Source organism: Engystomops pustulosus, chromosome 9, assembly GCF_040894005.1.
Source record: "Engystomops pustulosus chromosome 9, aEngPut4.maternal, whole genome shotgun sequence".
Lineage (NCBI taxonomy): Eukaryota > Metazoa > Chordata > Amphibia > Anura > Leptodactylidae > Engystomops > Engystomops pustulosus.
The window spans coordinates 99,315,775-99,333,180 of NC_092419.1; the positions used below are offsets into that span (position 1 = coordinate 99,315,775).

Consider the following 17,406-nt stretch of genomic DNA (forward strand, 5'->3'; position numbering starts at 1 on the left):
AGATAATGGTCCACAATTGGAATACCGCTTTAATGTTATTCCTGTACGGCATTCAACTTCTGGGAGTCCTTTGTTCCCAAGATCAATGGGAAAGGGAATAGGATAAGGGATTATATTCTGATCTGTGGGTATCCAACTGTTTGGACCGTCATAGATCCATGCGTTATCCTTTTTCCGGTGGGAATTTTACTGATCTCCGCGTGCAGGACGCCCCATTACACATTGGAATAAAGCCAAGGAGCAAAATCAAGGACTTCACACTCCCCGAATTTGCAATAGTCAGGGTAAATTACACCATAATGACTTTCATCACTTTTTAAGATAGCCGGGCAACTAGTACAGAGGCTTCTCTTTCAAACATTATGACCCAGCTTTCCTAGAATCCAGAACTGGATTCCCTTTCATTTGCAATCATGTGCATGATCAAGAAGACACTTCCCATCCAGAAGTCTGGAAAAGTTTTGTCATGACTAATAGAGTCGCCATTATTTCTACTGTTAGACATTTAAGGCCTTGCAAAGATATGAAAACATATGAACATTGAAAATTGGTGCAGTTGCCCAAAGCAACCAATGAGATTACACATTTCAAATTTCCCAGACTTGTTTAACAAATAGTAGCAGCAATGTGATTGGTTACTTTGGGCAAGTGCCCTGTCTTTGTCTTGAACAACTTTACCAGCAAGACTTAGTCACTAGTCTCTTACCCTCCCCATCACATGACGCCAGGGGAGGGTAAAGGTGAAACACAACATTGAACCCTTTGCCCTTTGTAGCAATGGCCGCCGCGGCGCAGCGGAAGTGACGTCATGTTCTGTGTAGCGAGCCCGTCCGCACCGGTGCTATGTCCGTGCTATGAAGCTGCTGAGAGCGGCGCTGTGGCTGCTGCTCCCGGTCATATCCCGGGCGGAGCCGATCAGCATCACGGTCGGGACAGTGTCGGTCATCACCGGCCTCATCTCTTACTATGGACTCCACAACTACTTCTGGGGGAGCAGCCGGGTGGAGGGAACTGTCAATGTCACAGGTAATGGGGCATGCTGGGAGTTGTAGTTCTATTGATTGATCAGTGGCAGGTGTAGCTTAATGCAGGTGGGCATGCTGGGAGTTGTTGTTTCATGACAGCTGCAGAGCCACGGGTTGCAGATTCAAGAGAGGTTCTGTTGGGAGTTGTAGTTCTTTGACAGCTATGGAGCCACAGGTTGCAGATAACAGCATGCTGGGAGTTGTAGTTCCATATCAAGAGCAGCTTAAAGCAAATGTGCATGCTGGGAGTGATAGTTCTATGGCAACAATGGAGCCACAGGTTGCAGATAACTGCATGTTGTTATGCTAGGAGTTGTAGTTCCACATTAGCTGTAGATCACTGCAGGGGGATGTGCTGGATGTTGTAGTTTCACAGCAAGAGCAGCTTAAAGCATGTGTGCATGCTGGGAGTGATAGTTCTACGGAGTCACTTGTAGGACACAGCTGTTATACTGAGAGTTGTAGTTCAACATTAGATCAGTGCATGCTGGGGGTTGTAGTTCTATAGCAGCTATGGAGCCACTTGTTGCAAGACACAGCATGCTTTGAGTTGTAGTTCCACATTAGATGTAGATCCATGCATTTGGGCGTGCTGGGAGTTGTAGTTCCACAGCAAGAGCAGCTTTATGCATGTGGCCATGGTGGGAGTTGTAGCTCTGTGTAAACAATGGAGCCACAGCTGGCAGATCACAGCATTTAGTTCTGGTGGGAGTAATGGTTTCATAACGGCAGCAGATTGCAGTAAGTCATAATGCTGGGAGTTGTAGTTCCATAACAACTTAGAGTCACCAACTTAACTAGGAATGGTTATTCTGGGAGTTGTAGTTCCACTACAGAGATATGCATTGCAGATCACACTTGCTTGGATGGGAGTTGTAGTTCCATATTAGAAATGGATCAGTGCCAGTGTTCATGCTGGGAGTTGTAGTTCCAGGTTTCAGATCCCAGCATGGGTGTATTGGATCCATGACAGCCGCAGAGCTATAGGTTATGGTAAATGATCATGTCTGGAAGGGATTTCCTTGCCTCATTCCATGATCCTCTCTTCCATCTTCCAGCTCTGCAGTTGGACTTTGAGAAAAACATTTTCGGTCAGCATCTGGCCAAGCAGGTGATCATTAAGGCCGTGCCACGATTCCTGAGCAACGAAAATCCGAAGAAGCCCCTGGCACTTTCCTTACACGGCTGGACCGGAACCGGCAAGAACTACATCAGCCAGATCCTGGTCAACAACATTTACTCCGAGTACATGAGGAAGAAGTGTGTACGGACCATTGTGGCAACGCTTCACTTTCCACACGCCAGTCACATCCAGGAATACAAGGTCAGAGGTCACATTGTATTCTGTATGCAGCTCCTGTGCAGTCCAATGTGCCGCCATAGTTACAGACAAACAGTCTCTTTGTAGTCTGATAGTACAGACACGCTCCTTCTCATTTGACTGTGCCGAGCTCGTTTATGACATAAAATGGTTATGAAGTATAATTTTTCTGACCTTCTGACTTCATACCCACAGGACCAGTTGCAGACGCTTGTCAGGAGCTCCGTGAGCGACTGTGAGCGCTCCATCTTCATATTTGATGAGATTGATAAGATGCACCCCGGCCTTATCGATGCCATCAAGCCTTTCCTCGATTACTATGACCACATTGACGGCGTATCATACCGCAAGGCCATCTTCATTTTTCTGAGGTAAAAGTTAATGAATGCTTCTGTAAGGACTGCATTTGGGGAGGGGGGGTCAGGATTTTTGGAGGACTGGCTTCTGAATTGAGGCCAGAGTACCACATAGATCAGCCATTGGTACTGGTGCTGCCCTGCCCAGTGTGTAATGGCCAGCTGTCACAACCCCAACCGATCAAACTGTTGATCCTATAGCTATGAATTTCGGAAACCCCCTTATGGGAGAGAGTTCCCCATCATCCTCCAGATCTGAACCCCACTTTTATTTAATTGGGAGCCACATGAGGATTCATTTTCCTGCTAAAAATGTGGGGTCCTGCCATATTGTCTTCTAGATGAGAATATCTGATATTCATTATTTATTCATCTTCTATCTCAGTAATGCAGGAGGAGAGAAGATCACCGAATTATCCTTAAAATTCTGGAGGGCCGGAAGGGATAGAGAGGAAATCAAGTTATCGGATGTGGAAAAGGACGTGTACCTATCTGCCTTTAACAAGAAGGACAGTGAGTATGACAAACAAGTCCAAGACAATGCTTCACCCATAGGGTAATCCTTTTGGGGTTTGTATGTTTTAACCTATAGCTACAGGGCCCGTGCCAGCCCTGGGTATACTTAGGCATGTGCCGGGGCCCAGAGCTGCTGGGGGGCTGTATCTAATGATAGGGTGTGAGGGGGACTTATATAAAATAACCATGAGGGGGCTGCTTGGTATGATAAATTAGGGAACAGGAGATTGTTTTAGTTTCTGATTTTTTTTTTTAATGCCACCACGTGAGATCACTACAAAGGGGCCCACTGAGGCTCTGTCACCCAGGGGCCTACTGAAACCTGGAGCCGACCCTGTATAGCTATAGGGTGAAGAGATGACAGCTTGTGCATGAGGGGGTCTCAAATTATGAGTGACTAATGGTAAGAGGAAACGCCTTGTACAAACTTCCTATACCTCGGCTCACAACTTTTTTTTTTTTTTTTTCTCTCTCCGTTTCTCTGCATTTTAGGTGGATACTGGCACAGCAGCTTAATAGATAAGAACCTCATTGATGTCTTTGTGCCATTCTTCCCCATGGAGTTTCGGCACGTGAAGATGTGTGTGAAGGCCGAGCTGGAACGTCGCGGCCATGACGCAGATGAAGAGATCACCATCGCCATTGCCAAAGACATGACCTATTACCCTTCCGGGGAGAAAGTGTACTCTGTAAAGGGCTGCAAAACTGTGTCCACCAAGCTGGATCTCTTTCTATGACCTTCCTTTATGGCTATTGTTCCTTGCCCTTTGTGTCGGACATTAAGGATTCAGCACTTTTTTGGGGCCTGTGAATGGACTCACTTCATACATTCCTTGTGGCCTTCAGAGTCCTGCATTGTTTAACTGGAATGGGACAGAAATTCTGGGCACAGACCCCCAATAAATGGTCTGTTGTTTTTACTATAGGATAATCACTTTGATGAAGATGTATATGATGTGTGATAATGAGACGGATTTCTATGTGAATAATTATTTCCTACGTGGTCTTCGGGGAGGAGGATGGGGCGCCAGGTTTACAGCGATCTTGTCTTTTATATCAAAGTCATTGGCCTCCATCCTGTCAGTCTCCAGATTTCGCAACGCTTCCCTTCCCAGCATGCCCTGACAGGGTAAAGTATAATGGTCTATTTAATAGCGCTGTGGGATAATTGGGATCTTTGACTGCAATACCTCAGAGATCAACACGGTACATGGTTGTGTATGGTATGGCCTATACACTGGAAAATCCCTTTCTGCTTGAAGGGTGCCTTAAAGGGGTTCTCCAGTGACATACTTGTCACTATGGATAGGGGTTGAACTTGCTGAGCGGTCGGGGTCTCGGTGATAACGAGAACTGGAGTCCGTTGTTCTTCCTGTCGTACCCCGAGATAAAGAGAGGAGCCAGTCGTGCATGCGCCAGCTGCTCTATTCAGCTCTATGGCGCCGACAGAGATTGGATAGCGGCTCACTTGTCTGTCACTGGAGAACCCCTTTAACAATCGCATAATCCCATGTTCTCTCACTATTGGACCCTGTGTAATCCTTGGAGGGAGGTGGCAGGAAGTGTGTAGATTTATTGCACCGCCCCCCTTCCTCTAGTAGAAATGAAGTATTTTTTTGTTTGTCTAACGTCCATGTTCTGCAATGGGTTTCGGATCCTGTACAGTGATTTGGTCCTTGTAGACGGTCCCCAGTGTTAATTGTGTTTTCCCTAATATGGTATTTTATGTATTATTATCCTCAAAATGCACAAATGAAATTGAGTATTGCAACCACTTACCTGTTTCGTGGACACTTTTGCATCCCTACTATCTTCCCTCTATTATTTTAGGATCTTAGGAAGCAGGTTAAAATTTATATAATGATACAGAGATGATTGATGTCACACCCCTTTAAATGAAATGAGTTAATCATTGTCAAGTTAAGGCTGGATTCACACAGCCGTCGCCGTCGCCGTACCGGAGCACGACTGGCACACGGCAGCGCGCGGGGAGAGGAGGACGAGGTAAGTGCTGCTCACCCCCGCCCCTCTCCATAGGGATAAGGTTATTCTGGTTTCAGCAAATAAATGTTACCCTGTGCATAATGGAGAGTAATTACACTTTGCATCTGTATCCATTCATGATGGATCCCAAGATCTCTGCTTGCTATCAGTTTTGTTGCTTGCAGTACATAACTGTCTGTCCTGGTCATGTAATGGCCATACAGGTGCTGGGTACCCGGTGAGCACATGGCGTCTGGGGGTTTGGCAGCGCACAGTTACCAGCGCATGTAACAAGCCTTGTATGCCCATCACATGACCAGGACAGATGGTGAGATACTTAGACTTCATAATGAAGTTTCCTTACAAGTTATTACACATAGAAATTTATTGAAAACATTGTATATAAGAACTACATTATATTGCTGTACCTGGGATATTCCTGTAATAGCTGCACTGCTGCCAGCTGAGTTTATTGTTGATTTAGCAGAGCAGCTTTTGGTACTGATGAATACTAATAAGAAAACCTGATTCCAGTATGAATCCTATCACGAAAAATGACAACAACCAATATAGGTATATAGGACAAGAGTCGCCCCAATAATCATAGACCAGAAACTATGACACCACTTGGAATAAAATAACAATATCAATCTTTATTAACACAAAATATAGCAATCAAGACAAATGATTAAAAACTGCAATAAAAATTCCACAAAAGCACAAAGAAATGTGGTGGTGGTCCTAAGTAAACCAATGTATATACATTTCCAATATCATGTACAGATAGACATGACCAAAATTATGCAAATTCATATTACCCACCCGGGCGTGACATCATACAAAATTTCAGGAGAAAGACTTGCCCACCACCACAGCACCCCGACGCACTTCCTGGGGGGTGTTGATTTAGCAGAGCAGCTTTTGGTACTGACCCACAAGTGATTGCACCCGTTACAGTGGAATCAGAGTATGTGATTTGGCTCAGCCCAATTTCTAAAGGCAATGTAAACGCTCCGTGTTACCGCACCTTTGGGTAAAAAAAAATTCCAGCTTTGTTGGAGTCCGCTTAGAGACATCAATTGAAGGACACAAAGACCAATGCAAGAGAATTGTTGCGGACGGTGAAAAGTTCCCTTTAAAGGGGACCTACCACCACGATTCTACCTCTAAAGGTAGAACGGGTGGTAGGTGGATGAATGGGACGTAAGGATAGCCCTTTTTGGGCTAATCCTTACGTCCCGGCTATCCTTTTGTAAACTTTAATCAGTTGATATGTTAATTTAATTAAGCGGCTACTGGGGCATGGAGTAGCCGGACATGAGGCTACTAGTCGTGGCTACTCCACGCCCCAGTAGCCTTGTTCCTCCGCCTACCGGGTAATCTTCGGCGCGCAGCTCCTCGTAGCTGTGCGCCCTCGTGCGAATATCCTGCGTTCTGCGCAGGACGCAGGCCTACGGGTGCGCGGCCGTAGCTCCGAGACCGGCGCTACTGCGCATGCGCAGACGCCGGGTGCTCGGACGAGGGCGCGCAGCTACGAGGTGCTGCGCGCCGAAGATTACATGGTAGGCGGAGGAACAAGGCTACTGGGGCGTGGAGTAGCCGCGACTAGTAGCCTCATGTCCGGCTACTCCACACCCCAGTAGCCGCTTAATTAAATTAACATATCAACTGATTAAAGTTTACAAAAGGATAGCCGGGACGTAAGGATTAGCCCAAAAAGGGCTATCCTTACGTCCCATTCATCCACCTACCACCCGTTCTACCTTTATAGGTAGAATCGTGGTGGTAGGTCCCCTTTAAGAGCCGCACAGATCCCAAATTGTTATCCCGCATTGAATTTTCTGTGTTCCCCTACTAATATTTCACCCTACTGTCACAGTATTAAAGGGTTTTTTCCCACAAACATAAGTTATGGATAGGGCCTAACTTGCTGATCAGTGCGGGTCTCAGTGATGATCACAAAAACGAGGGGTCCCATGTACCTCCGTCGGACCCCTTGTCGCTCCGTCAGAGGAATGGAGCAGGCGGCTGCGCATGCTCCTTTAAGGTGATGCCACAAGTAGCTTTTTGAACACGTTTTTGGCCCGTTTTTAATCAGTCCGTCAAAAACCGTATGCGTTAAGAAACGCATGCGTTTTTGACCAGTTTGAATAAAGATAATTGGTCTAACCTGTCAAAAACGGATGGGTTTACAAAAAATGCATGCGTTCAAAACGCCACGTGTGGCCTCAGCTGATGGAGATCACCGAGATAATTGGAGTAGAACGGTCATGAACAAAGTTTCATTTCCTAATTGTATCTTGATGCTTATCTTGGGACCAGATTTGATACTGAAGACGTATTCTTAGACTGGTGAGTGGTCAAAAACCAGACTGTGCACATATAATAATAATAATCCATATAGCGCCATTATATTCTGTAGCTTTATAAATCATAGGGGACACATACAAATAAAATATTACATAACAAACAGTCATATAGAACAATATCCTCCCTGGCACCCGAACTGCTGCTGATGGTTATGACTTGTCTCAGGGACTGGTCATCGGTATCAAAATTTATCCTGGGAACAGGAATTCCATTTAATATATTATTTTTAGATCAAATCTTGTGCTGTAACTTGCGCTGTCAGACGGTGTAATAAATGTCCTGCTGTCACGGGGTAACCTGGAGTTCTGTATGGTATTACATAATACACAAGTGTAACACCGACATATGTTGTGGGCAGAGAGACTGGACACCATCATACACAAGATGGTCGGCTGTGTCCTAAATTAGCAGATGCAAAAGGTAAACCAAACCCCCAACTCTGACTCGTCAATTTCCAGCTCCATCAAAATAGTCACAACTCCAACTCCACAGTCCTGTTTTCCTGGTCCCTCTAGCAGTGTTATCATAAATGCAACCAATCCTTCCCGCTGCTTTAGTGCTGAGCATGTACATAAAATGCATCCGCTTTCTCAACTAAAAGGGGGACCACAAGCCGCGCCCACAGGACACATGCAGCCTGGCAAGCCGTGAGTTACGGTCCGCAGCCTGCTAACAGACAGAATCCAATGAGCACAGGTTTCAGACAGGTTCACCGGTTTCCTCCCACAATCCAAAACATACTGGTAGGTTGATTAAATTATGAGCCGCATTGGGCCTCCACACAGGGACTCTCAAAATAATGGGGCACATTTTTTTTTTAACAACATGGTGCAGGCTTACAGAAAAAATATGAATACAGGCTATTCATATAGCTTTGTTTTCATAGTACAATCCACTTTATATCTGGTTTTGCATATATTGTACCTTCCTTGGGTGACCGGGGTGGGGAAAAATAGAAGGGGAAGATAAACTGAACTGGGCCCGGGGGTTCTGAAAAACGGGGAGTAGGAGGGAGGGGAGATAGGAATGGAAGGAATACGTAGTTCACCATCGGGATAACCCCGTGGACGACTACTTGTGCATACAGGCGGTCCCCTACTTAAGAACAATCGACTTACAGACGACCCCTAGTTACAAACTGACCTCTGGATGTTGGTAATTTTCTGCACTTTAGTCCCAGGCTACAATGATCAGCTATAACAGTTATCACAGGCGTCTGTAATGAAACTTTATCGTTAATCCTGGTTCTTATGACAACCCAACATTTTTAAAATCCAATGGTCACAGAGACCAAAAAAAATTTGTCTGGAGTTACAATTATACAATATACAGTTCCGACTTACATACAAATTCAACTTAAGAATAAACCTACAGACCCTATCTTGTACGTAACCCGGGGACTGCCTGTATTTTAAAAATGATATCCTGAGTTTAATGGGCCATGTTTACTAAGGGCCGTGCGCCAGTTTTATGTCTGACTTTGCACATTCTTTTCAGTGCAAACTGCTTGCACAGGTATTTAAGAAGTGTCTGAGACACATTTTTGGCGCACACTGCACGATTCTTCGTGTGACACACATTTCTGCACTGAAGGGGTCGTTCTGGTGCTCAGTCGGACCGTGCGTCACATTTAACATGCAAAGTCTGACAGAAGTCTGTCGTACGGTCCATGTTAAAGGTGCACCAAAAAAAGTTGATATACAGCGGGCCACTGAATATTAAATGTTGTTCCCCCCCTAAGTAAATGTTATTACATATTGTGCCTTCCCTGATGAATTATACGAGTATTGTGTAATATATGGTGGCTCTGTCTTTACAATATGCCCCCCTTGTTGTTGTATATTGTTAAACAACAACACAAAAACCTAAGGTACTTACCTCTCCCCATTCCCCAGCAGCAGGCTTCTCCTTGTGCCTTCTCTTACAGCTACTACTGTGTAGAAATGCAGAGGCAAGTGTGATAACATCATTACATCATGACTGCCGGCCTCAGCTACACACAGCGGCAACAAGGGCTCGATGGTGATGCTGGAGTTGTTGGCCCTTTGCTTTACTGCTTTGCCCCTGGCAGGGACGTAATTTGAGGGGGTGCAGAGGGTGCGGTCGCAACCGGGCCCAAGAGGCTCAGGGGGCCCATAAGTTTAATGTCGCATTCCCATATGAGGAGGTTAGTACTATAAACCATACATTATAGTCGGGGGCCTGGTACAGATTTTGCACTGGGGCCCATCAACTTCAAGTTACGCCACTGGCCCCGGAACAAACCTCTACGTCCCACACAATCCCTCTATGGCAGCTATGTCATAGCAAACGATCAGCGGTGCTCACTAATGACTAATGGTGTACCCTCTCCATACATCCTTAATGGCACATAATAGAAATGGTGTGCGTCATTAAAGGACATCTACCACCAGGATGAAAGATTGTAAACCCAGGACACTGACATACTGGTGTGCGCCCCCTTTGGCAGGTTCTGCTCTTTTTTTCCCTGGGTTTGACAAAAAGCTACTAAAATGATGCAAATTAGCTTTTTAATGGAACCTTTTAATGCTCATTTGCATAATTTTAAAGCTTTTTTTCCCCCCTAAAAACAAGGTCAGAGGAAGCTTAAAGATGAGCACATCCTGCCAGAGGGAGCACATACCATTACATCAGTGTGCTGGGTTTACAATCCGTCATCCTGGTGGTAGGTTTCCTTTAAGGGTGTGTTCACACGTTGCAGTTAAAACTGTATCGCAATCAGCTTTGAGGTGGTTTTAGGTGCAGTTTTGTCAATTGAACAGGTGAAAGACATGAACTGAATGGGTGAATGACATTTGTGGAGCAGATTTCCCCTTCAAAATCAAATTCACTCGTTCAGTTCATGTCTTTCACCTGTTCAATTTACAAAACTGCACCTAAAACCACCTCAAAGCTGATTGCGATACAGTTTTAACTGCAACGTGTGAACGCACCCTGAGGGTGAAGACACACATGGCGTTTTTGGGCCGTTTTTACTAAGTGCGTTTTCAGATCGTTAAAAACGCATGCGTTAAAAAACGCATCCGTTTTTGTCCGGTTTTCCGAAATTGCGCAATGAAAAACGGACAAAAACGCATGCGTTTTAAAAAAACGGATGCGTTTTTTAACGCATGCGTTTTTAACGATCTGAAAACGCACTTAGTAAAAACGGCCCAAAAACGGCCCAAAAACGCCATGTGTGTCTTCACCCTCAGGGTATAACGCGACGCTAGCGCACAGTGGGCGGGGCTCGGGCCGATCGCATATGCGCTTCCAGGGAAACGCATGCGATTGATAACCCGATCGCATGCGTTTCTCTGGAAACGCATATGCGATCGCCTCAAACTCCGCCCCCTGTGAATGCGCCCTAAGGGATTGAATAATTAAATGTGCTTGTTTCCCCATCCCTCCTCACACTCTATCCTTAAATAAAACCGTCCATCTGTAGTGGGGGTGCGCACACTTCTCACATTCATGTACAACCCATCATACATATTTATGTATTATATAATTTTAAATTTTAAATTTAAGTTTTGATGGCGGGAAAAAACGTACACATATATTTATATGATTTATTCCCTGATAACGCCATTGTGTGACACTGTGTGAGGGCTCATTTTTATATTGTAATAGATTGGGCATTATTAGACGCAGGAATACCTATTATGTATATGATAGGATTTTATATTTGTTATGGTTTATACATGTTTTAATGAAAGGGGGGTATAATATGAATATATTTTGAGCCTCTATAGTTCTGATACAGTAGGGCACGTCACAGTAAGGATATGGAGGGATTCATAGGAATGTATAGCAGAGCTTGTCATATGTTTTCTTATAAATCCCTTCTCCTCATGGAAAAGGAAACTGCACACAGAGTGAGGAGATTCCCGCGCTGCACAGTGGGGGCGTGGCCAGCGCGGGGAACCCCCTATAGGGGGCGTGGTTTTAAGAAAATGAAAGCGGTATAGCCCCGGCAGCTGACTACCCGGGGAGAGGAAGCGGCTGCTCTCATGGCTGCGATCAGGGGGTCGGGTCCCGGGACTCGTCTCCTGTTCTCACTTCTAGCGCTACCGCTCCTCCAGGTCGCCGTGTGCCTGGAGCCCATCACCATGGGCATCACTATCGCCGCCGTCTCGGCCTTTACCGGATACGTGTCCTTCCCTGACTTCTACTGCGGGCGCCTGGTGGAGTGCTGCCGGGTGGACAAGCCCTTCAATAACACCGGTGAGGAAAGGGTTACTGAGAGTGTGCACTACACCTCCCAGCATGCTCTGCTTCAGGCTTTCCGATGGGAGTTGTAGTGGTGTAACTTGTAGCCCCCCAGGTGAATAGTGAGTGCAGCTCTGGGGTGTAATACATGATGTAACTCAGGATCAGTACAGGATAAGTAATGTCATGTATGTACACAGTGACCGCACCAGCAGCAGAATAGTGAGTGCAGCTCTGGGGTATAATACAGGATGTAACTCAGGATCAGTACAGGATAAGTAATGCCATGTATGTACACAGTGACCGCACCAGCAGCAGAATAGTGAGTGCAGCTCTGGTGTATAATACAGGATGTAACTCAGGATCAGCACAGGATAAGTAATGTCATGTATGTACACAGTGACTGCACCAGCAGCAGAATAGTGAGTGCAGCTCTGGTGTATAATACAGGATGTAACTCAGGATCAGTACAGGATAAGTAATGTCATGTATGTACACAGTGACAGCACCAGCAGAATAGTGAGTGCAGCTCTGGAGTATAATACAGGATGTAACTCAGGATCAGTACAGGATAAGTAATGTCATGTATGTACACAGTGACAGCACCAGCAGAATAGTGAGTGCAGCTCTGGAGTATAATACAGGATGTAACTCAGGATCAGTACAGGATAAGTAATGTCATGTATGTACACAGTGACTGCAGCAGCAGCAGAATAGTGAGTGCAGCTCTGGGGTATAATACAGGATGTAACTCAGGATCAGTACAGGATAAGTAATGTCATATATGTACACAGTGACTGCAGCAGCAGCAGAATAGTGAGTGCAGCTCTGGAGTATAGTACAGGATGTAACTCAGGATCAGTACAGGATAAGTAATGTCATATATGTACACAGTGACAGCGCCAGCAGAATAGTGAGTGCAGCTCTGGAGTATAATACAGGATGTAACTCAGGATCAGTACAGGATAAGTAATGTCATGTATGTACACAGTGACTGCACCAGCAGCAGAATAGTGAGTGCAGCTCTGGAGTATAATACAGGATGTAACTCAGGATCAGTACAGGATAAGTAATGTCATATATGTACACAGTGACTGCAGCAGCAGCAGAATAGTGAGTGCAGCTCTGGGGTATAATACAGGATGTAACTCAGGATCAGTACAGGATAAGTGATGTCATATATGTACACAGTGACTGCAGCAGCAGCAGAATAGTGAGTGCAGCTCTGGATGTGACTGAATCGGTTATAATTAGATATATTTTCTCTTTATTTCCAGCCTTACAGAACGATTTAAAGGAAAAGCTTTTCGGACAGCACTTGGCGCAGGAAGTCATCTTCAGGGCAGTGACGGGATTTATCAGCAATGAGAACCCTAAGAAGCCCCTGGCATTGTCCCTTCATGGCTGGACCGGAACCGGCAAGAACTTTGTCAGCAAGATAATTGTGGAGAATCTTTATGATTTGGGGATGCAGAGTAAATTCGTCCATCTGTTTGTATCTACCGTGCACTTCCCACACAACAGCCTGATCCCGCTGTACAAGGTGCGGCTATAGCGCTGTCCACACTCTGGGGGAGGTCCTCCCTATGTGGTCACATATTTGCCTCCCTCATGATGTTCCTCTCTCCCCCAGGATCAGCTCCAGTCATGGATTCGGGGTAACACCAGTAGTTGCGCTCGCTCTGTCTTCATATTTGATGAAATGGATAAGATGCACCCCGGCCTTATAGACGCCATCAAGCCTTTCCTGGACTACTATGAGCACATCGATGGGGTGTCCTACCGCAAGGCCATCTTCATATTCCTCAGGTACAGAGCGCTATGACACATCACAACATGTAGACGAGGTCTGTTTACCCGAGCACAGCGCCATCTATCCTATAGTGGTCATGCTTGGTATTGCAGCCACATCACAAACCATGTGACAGATGGTGGGGATGTCACTTGCTTGGGTGACACTATTCTAAGGATAGGAATAAAGAATTGTATCCCTTTTAATATTAAGAGCATTAATCACATGTCTTATTATTCTGGATTATAATAACCGGTTTCTCTGCCTTGTTTGTGTACAGAAGGCGTCTCTCCCTTTAAGTGGTAAACGCTTGTATGACGCCATAGACCCTGTGGTTACTGGCTGCAACCCTTGTGATTTAATCAGATCTATCAAGGTAGCGCATTCCAGGGAAGTGGTGAAGCTCCAGTAAAGTCTGGTTTGGTTTATTTGTCCTGTGATAAGAGATAGAGGATCTGACTCTGGTCCCATCAAATCGTTGCTGCAATGTATGTCCGTGTTATTTTCCTTCAGCAATGCCGGGGGTGAGCTGATCAATAGACGGGTGCTGGAGTTTTGGAAAGAAGGGAAGAGGAGAGAAGATCTGGAGCTGAAGGACGTGGAGAACGTGTTGTCCGTCGGTCTATTCAATAATATTAACAGTGAGTGACAACAATGTATCGGCCGCTTTAAAGGTTCCCTTGACAATAAGCTAAAGGTTTGATCAGCTGTGACCAGATGCTGCAGCGCCACCACAGGCCAAGTTGGGCATTACACAGTATATAATAATATCGGTGGCATGCTGTGTAATGTAGGGCAGAGGCAGAGATGTTCTTTGTAGCCTCTCAGTAAACTGATGATGAGAAGAATTGCTCATATTACTTAAAAGTCCCAAATGGGGTCTATACAAAATGGGTTTACAAACTGGACAATCCCCTCAAATGTATTGGCTCTGGGCTCCAGCATTGAAGCATCTTCCCATCTTTAGATTAGGTGTAATTTCCAGGGGGTCATAGGACCCCTTGGCCAAGTTTAGGATTCAAAGGGGTTAGGTCTTATCCATGAAATAGGGCCTAACTTGCAGATCAGTCGGTGTGTCAGTGCGGAGGCCACCACAGATCACGAAAACAAGGGGTCCGACTCGCCCCTCGTCGCTCCATGAAAGTAATGGAACAGACGATCGCGCATGACCGTTCTGCTCCATTACATCGGCGCTCGGGAATTTCCGTCAGCTCCATAGAGATTAATGGAGTAGAACGGTCATGCGCGGCCGTCTGTTCCATAAGGTTGAGGAGCGGCGAGGCGTCCGTTGGACCCCTTGTTTTCACGATCTGCGGGTTTTGGACCCCCACTGATCAGCAAGTAAGGACCCAACTTGTCTTTGTGGGAAAACCCCTTCCGGGACTTGCAAAGAATCGGGATGTCCCAAAAGCTGCTTCCGGTCAGTCATGTGGCTGGGAGTAGGGGACGGTGCCGTATGGTTGACACTTTGTACATAACCTAATTAACTTTCTTATTTATGCCTAACCCTAATGAGAATTTTGTCAGAGCACCATATGGTGGTATAAGAGTTCCTGTACTGTGCATTAAACCTAATGTGGCGACATACAAGAGAATGGTCTATTGGGGGGGTTTCCTAGCGATGATAATCCTGTTAATGTGTTTCCCTCCCTTCTTGCCCAGGTGGCTTCTGGCACAGCAGCCTCATAGAGAAGAACCTGATCGATTACTTTGTGCCCTTCCTGCCCCTGGAGTTCGTTCATGTGAAGAAATGTGTCCTGGCAGAGATGAGGCACCGGGGATATGAAGAGGATAAAGATCTGGCACATCAGGTGGCGAAGGAGATGACGTATTCCCCCAAAGAGGAGAGGTTGTTTTCTGACAAAGGCTGTAAGACTGTGCCCGCCAAGCTCAGCCTCCATCTCTAAGCTGGCAGCCGCGGTGCCACAGACAGTGACTGCTCCGTGCCAGGGATGGAGAAGATTTCTATTCACATTGAATGTCTGTTACAGGAAAATATACGGAGCTCAGGAAACGCTGGACTTGCCGTTGCTATTACTTACTGCACTTTTATAGGGCGGGTGCCCCCCTGGGACTGCTACCCAGGCAGACGCACTACTGAATAAGGGGTCTACTGCCCTGCCAGATCTCCTTACATTTTGGTAATGCCAACACTAGCGGTCTGAGGAGTGCCCATTGACTGACTTTTGCCCATCTGCAGTGCATACAAGGACTGCCTGAGCAGTGCTTGGATACAGACCTGGGTATGTGAGCTGCCCAGATCAACATGGACTGTTAAATGTTTCCTGCTTCACAGTGGGTGGGCACGCCTGGCATCTATACAAGGTCTCATCCAGACGGGTGTGATAGGGAATGGCTCTATCAACCACTTATATGCACCACTACATGTTGCTAGGTAATCACTTACCATAGGGTATAAGCTCTGTCTAGGCCTCTGCAGTCCTGCTGTGTGATGCCAGGCTCTAGCGGGCAGTGCAATTATCTGTTCTGTATTGCTCCTTCTGTCTGATCAGTCCATGCCCCCCAATTTATCAGACACTGGTGCCTGTAAGCATTAAGAGCATTCAGAGCGGCAGCTTAGAGACTGTGATCCTAAAAAGAGACCTCCTTTATAACCTTGTGTTGTCTAGTGGGACAAGGAAGATTGCAGTTTTAAAGGGGTTGTCCCAAGGTTATTTCCCAAGGGTCACACATTATATGGAGGGTGAATTTAAATTGAGGTAATGGCACCTGAGTTGTGATCCTATAACTGGGACCCTCCACAAGCGGACACTCGCCTATGTTGTACAGTATATATGTGATAAGTTTTAATCTGGGGACGACCCCTTTAAACATGATCACATGATGAAATCCTATAACTAAAAGGAATGTTGAAGATGATCATGTGTTTGTCACACATCATGATCAATATAATCTGGAATACTAAGGACTGATGTGATGCTGGATTTTGGATTTTCCATGTTACTGGATGTTTTAAAATTTTTTTTTTAATGGAACCAAACCTGCCTGACCCCCCCCCCCCCCCCCTCACCTTGTGCAGAGAGGTGATTTTTGGGGGGTCTTTTTTGCACTCTCCAGTCTAGCACACGCTGGGTTAATTATTATTTTAAGTAGAATAATATGTAAATGTTGTTGATGACACAAAAAAGTACGTTTTAAAATTATTTTTTTACGGCAACTTTTATGAATTGGATAAAAAAAAAAAAGTTTGTACAGCAATTACACAAAAATGTTCTCCCGTCACGTCCCTGATCAAGAAATTGTTTTTAAACATAAGTTAATTTTCCAGATTGTAAAGAAAACAAAATGTATTGCTCACCCCCCCCCCCCCCCTACCTGTAAACAGCGCCACAATTATCCAAAGGTTGCATCTGGTATTGCTTATCGGCCTCATTAACAACACCAGACACATCTAGAGGACATGGGTGGCGCTGTTTAGGGGGTAGAGCTGCTCACACTTGTCAAACAGAAAGGGGCGAATATAGAAGATTTATAAATTATCATTTTTTTTAAGTGCCTCATGGGGTTAACAATCAGTGTTTATCTGATCAGCTAAGATTTCTGAATGAAGTTAATTAAAAGTTTTTTATTTTTGAACTCTGTATCCTTCTTTGTTCAGTATTTCACTCTGGAGGATCTAAAACAACCATAGATTGCTATGCGAGGCCATTGATTTTAATAGGAGTTTTGCAATACTGTGTTTCCCCTGTAGGGGCGCTGCAGTTACACTGAAGGCTTGTTGTTGTTGTTCTATGTCCACAAATTACAGCTGCAATGGCTGTTTACCTGTGTTACGGCTGTATATCCACACAGTTGGTCCATGTGTAATCC

At 45.4% G+C, this 17,406-nt stretch overlaps 2 protein-coding genes across 3 annotated transcripts; both read left to right on the top strand.

The window, feature by feature from the left end:
- Positions 1-750: 750 nt before the first annotated feature.
- Positions 751-4,996, top strand: LOC140077393 (torsin-1A-like). Its single transcript, XM_072124517.1, has 5 exons — positions 751-1,026; positions 2,084-2,349; positions 2,542-2,717; positions 3,088-3,215; positions 3,711-4,996. The coding sequence occupies exons 1-5, from the start codon at positions 855-857 to the stop codon at positions 3,953-3,955; spliced, it is 987 nt and encodes a 328-aa protein (XP_071980618.1). The 5' UTR covers positions 751-854; the 3' UTR covers positions 3,956-4,996.
- Positions 4,997-11,496: 6,500 nt separating this feature from the next.
- Positions 11,497-17,172, top strand: LOC140077394 (torsin-1A-like). 2 transcript variants are annotated; one of them, XM_072124518.1, is made up of 5 exons: positions 11,501-11,798; positions 13,061-13,326; positions 13,417-13,592; positions 14,089-14,216; positions 15,238-17,172. In XM_072124518.1, the coding sequence occupies exons 1-5, from the start codon at positions 11,585-11,587 to the stop codon at positions 15,480-15,482; spliced, it is 1,029 nt and encodes a 342-aa protein (XP_071980619.1). In that variant the 5' UTR covers positions 11,501-11,584; the 3' UTR covers positions 15,483-17,172. The 2 variants fall into 2 exon arrangements, with proteins under 2 accessions (XP_071980620.1, XP_071980619.1); XM_072124519.1 differs by lacking the exons at positions 14,089-14,216; positions 15,238-17,172 and adding an exon at positions 13,856-14,081 and having other exon boundaries at positions 11,497-11,798.
- Positions 17,173-17,406: the final 234 nt, after the last annotated feature.

What these genes read in the sequence shown, in the direction of transcription:
- LOC140077393 (XM_072124517.1), top strand. Translation starts at nt 855, where the DNA reads ATGAAGCTGCTGAGAGCGGCGCTGTGGCTGCTGCTCCCGGTCATATCC. An exon ending in GGGAACTGTCAATGTCACAG is followed by an intron (nt 1,027 to 2,083) that starts GTAATGGGGCAT and finishes TCCATCTTCCAG; the next exon opens with CTCTGCAGTTGGACTTTGAG. An exon ending in TGCCTTTAACAAGAAGGACA is followed by an intron (nt 3,216 to 3,710) that starts GTGAGTATGACA and finishes TCTGCATTTTAG; the next exon opens with GTGGATACTGGCACAGCAGC.
- LOC140077394 (XM_072124518.1), top strand. Translation starts at nt 11,585, where the DNA reads ATGGCTGCGATCAGGGGGTCGGGTCCCGGGACTCGTCTCCTGTTCTCA. An exon ending in GCCTGATCCCGCTGTACAAG is followed by an intron (nt 13,327 to 13,416) that starts GTGCGGCTATAG and finishes TCTCTCCCCCAG; the next exon opens with GATCAGCTCCAGTCATGGAT. An exon ending in TCTATTCAATAATATTAACA is followed by an intron (nt 14,217 to 15,237) that starts GTGAGTGACAAC and finishes CTTCTTGCCCAG; the next exon opens with GTGGCTTCTGGCACAGCAGC.